The sequence below is a fragment of the Leishmania donovani genome, chromosome 31 (assembly GCF_000227135.1).
Source record: "Leishmania donovani BPK282A1 complete genome, chromosome 31".
Lineage (NCBI taxonomy): Eukaryota > Euglenozoa > Kinetoplastea > Trypanosomatida > Trypanosomatidae > Leishmania > Leishmania donovani.
In genome coordinates, this window is record NC_018258.1 from 759,770 (window position 1) to 761,095 (window position 1,326).

Sequence of the window (1,326 nt, forward strand, 5' to 3'; positions counted from 1 at the left end):
TCAAATAGACAATGAGATCCAGCGGCCATCGCGAAACACCCATGCTTTGGTATTTCCCCAGGACTCCGAGGACATTGTGCAAGGGAGTGACACGGAGGGAGCAGCGGCAGGGGCAGCGGTGGGGGCAGCAGCGGAGGCAGTGGCGGAGGCATCGGCGGAAGCAGCAGCGGGGGCAGCGGCAGGGGTAACGGTGGGGCGCCAGGGCTGAGCTGGCATGGTGCCTGGGGTGTATTGCATTTGTGGCATGCCAGAGGACGCTGTCGCGCCGCAAGGAACGTGCATCATGGGCAGTGCCGACAGGGCGGATGCTGGAGCAGCGCAGCCCTGCGGAGCGAGGCGTAGGCAACCCTCCCCGTCCATGAAGACAAAACCCAAGATCGAGCAGTCTGGAAAGGTATTCGCAGCGCTGTCGTTCTTTTTCGGAAAGAAAGACGGCGTGCTCGCGTGCTGAGCCACAGGCATGGTGGACGCCGGGAGCGGCTGCATGACGGAAACCGTGTTTGCCAGGTAAGCGGACGAGCCCATTGGCAGGGTAAACGTGCTCTGTACTCCACCCCCCATTCCACTCGACGGCGGAGAGGCGGGTATCGCGTACCCAGCTGGCGGGGTCAGAGGCTTCGCGTACAGAGGCAGATTCGGTGAGGACTGCGACTGCGTCATCGACTGTTCTGCGCACACCCACGCACAGGGCACGCCAGAGTTGTTACCTGCCACAACCGTCTTCGCCGGATTGGGGGACGGGTCGATGTGCGCGCTGGCCCACAGAGGGGATTCCACGGATACCTGCCTCGCTGACGCAGACGACGACGCTGGCACCACCGTCCAGTCCGGCGTCTTGCAGGGGGACTCGATGCTGTGGCGCACCCCATTTATGAAGAAGCACGGAGCGGTAGCATCGCTGCTGTTTTGCGTCGACGCGACACAGCTGCCGCTGCCGCTCTTAGTGGTGGCAGTAGTTGTAGGCGACGAGTAGAAGGGTGTGGTGCTTCTGCCCGACCCAGCCTGGTCGCCAGGGGATTCGTGATCATCCTCACTCGAGTACCCGTCGTCCTGCAAGGCAGTTGGGCTGCCGCCAAACGAGGAAGTGCGGAGAGCATCAAGCTTGACTGACAGGACTGTGTCCTTTGCACTCGGGTTTCTCTGCTTGAGCCCGATCATGGGGATAGAGCAGGATCCGGGGGTCTTGTTGACCCCATCCGCATTTGTGGGGTCGGAGTTGCCCTCCAGGTCGAGGTTGCTGAGCAGCTGCTGCCACACAAAGGCGTTGTAGTTATGGCAGTCGCCGTCGTCCACACCATCGACGGGGGAAACCTTCCACATCGACAT

General features: G+C 62.1%; 1 protein-coding gene across 1 annotated transcript; it reads right to left on the reverse strand.

The window, feature by feature from the left end:
• Positions 1-1,326, reverse strand: LDBPK_311570 (hypothetical protein, unknown function; the record flags this gene model as incomplete). The annotated part of the gene is made up of 1 exon (XM_003863200.1): positions 1-1,326. The coding sequence occupies one exon, from the start codon at positions 1,324-1,326 to the stop codon at positions 1-3; it is 1,326 nt and encodes a 441-aa protein (XP_003863248.1).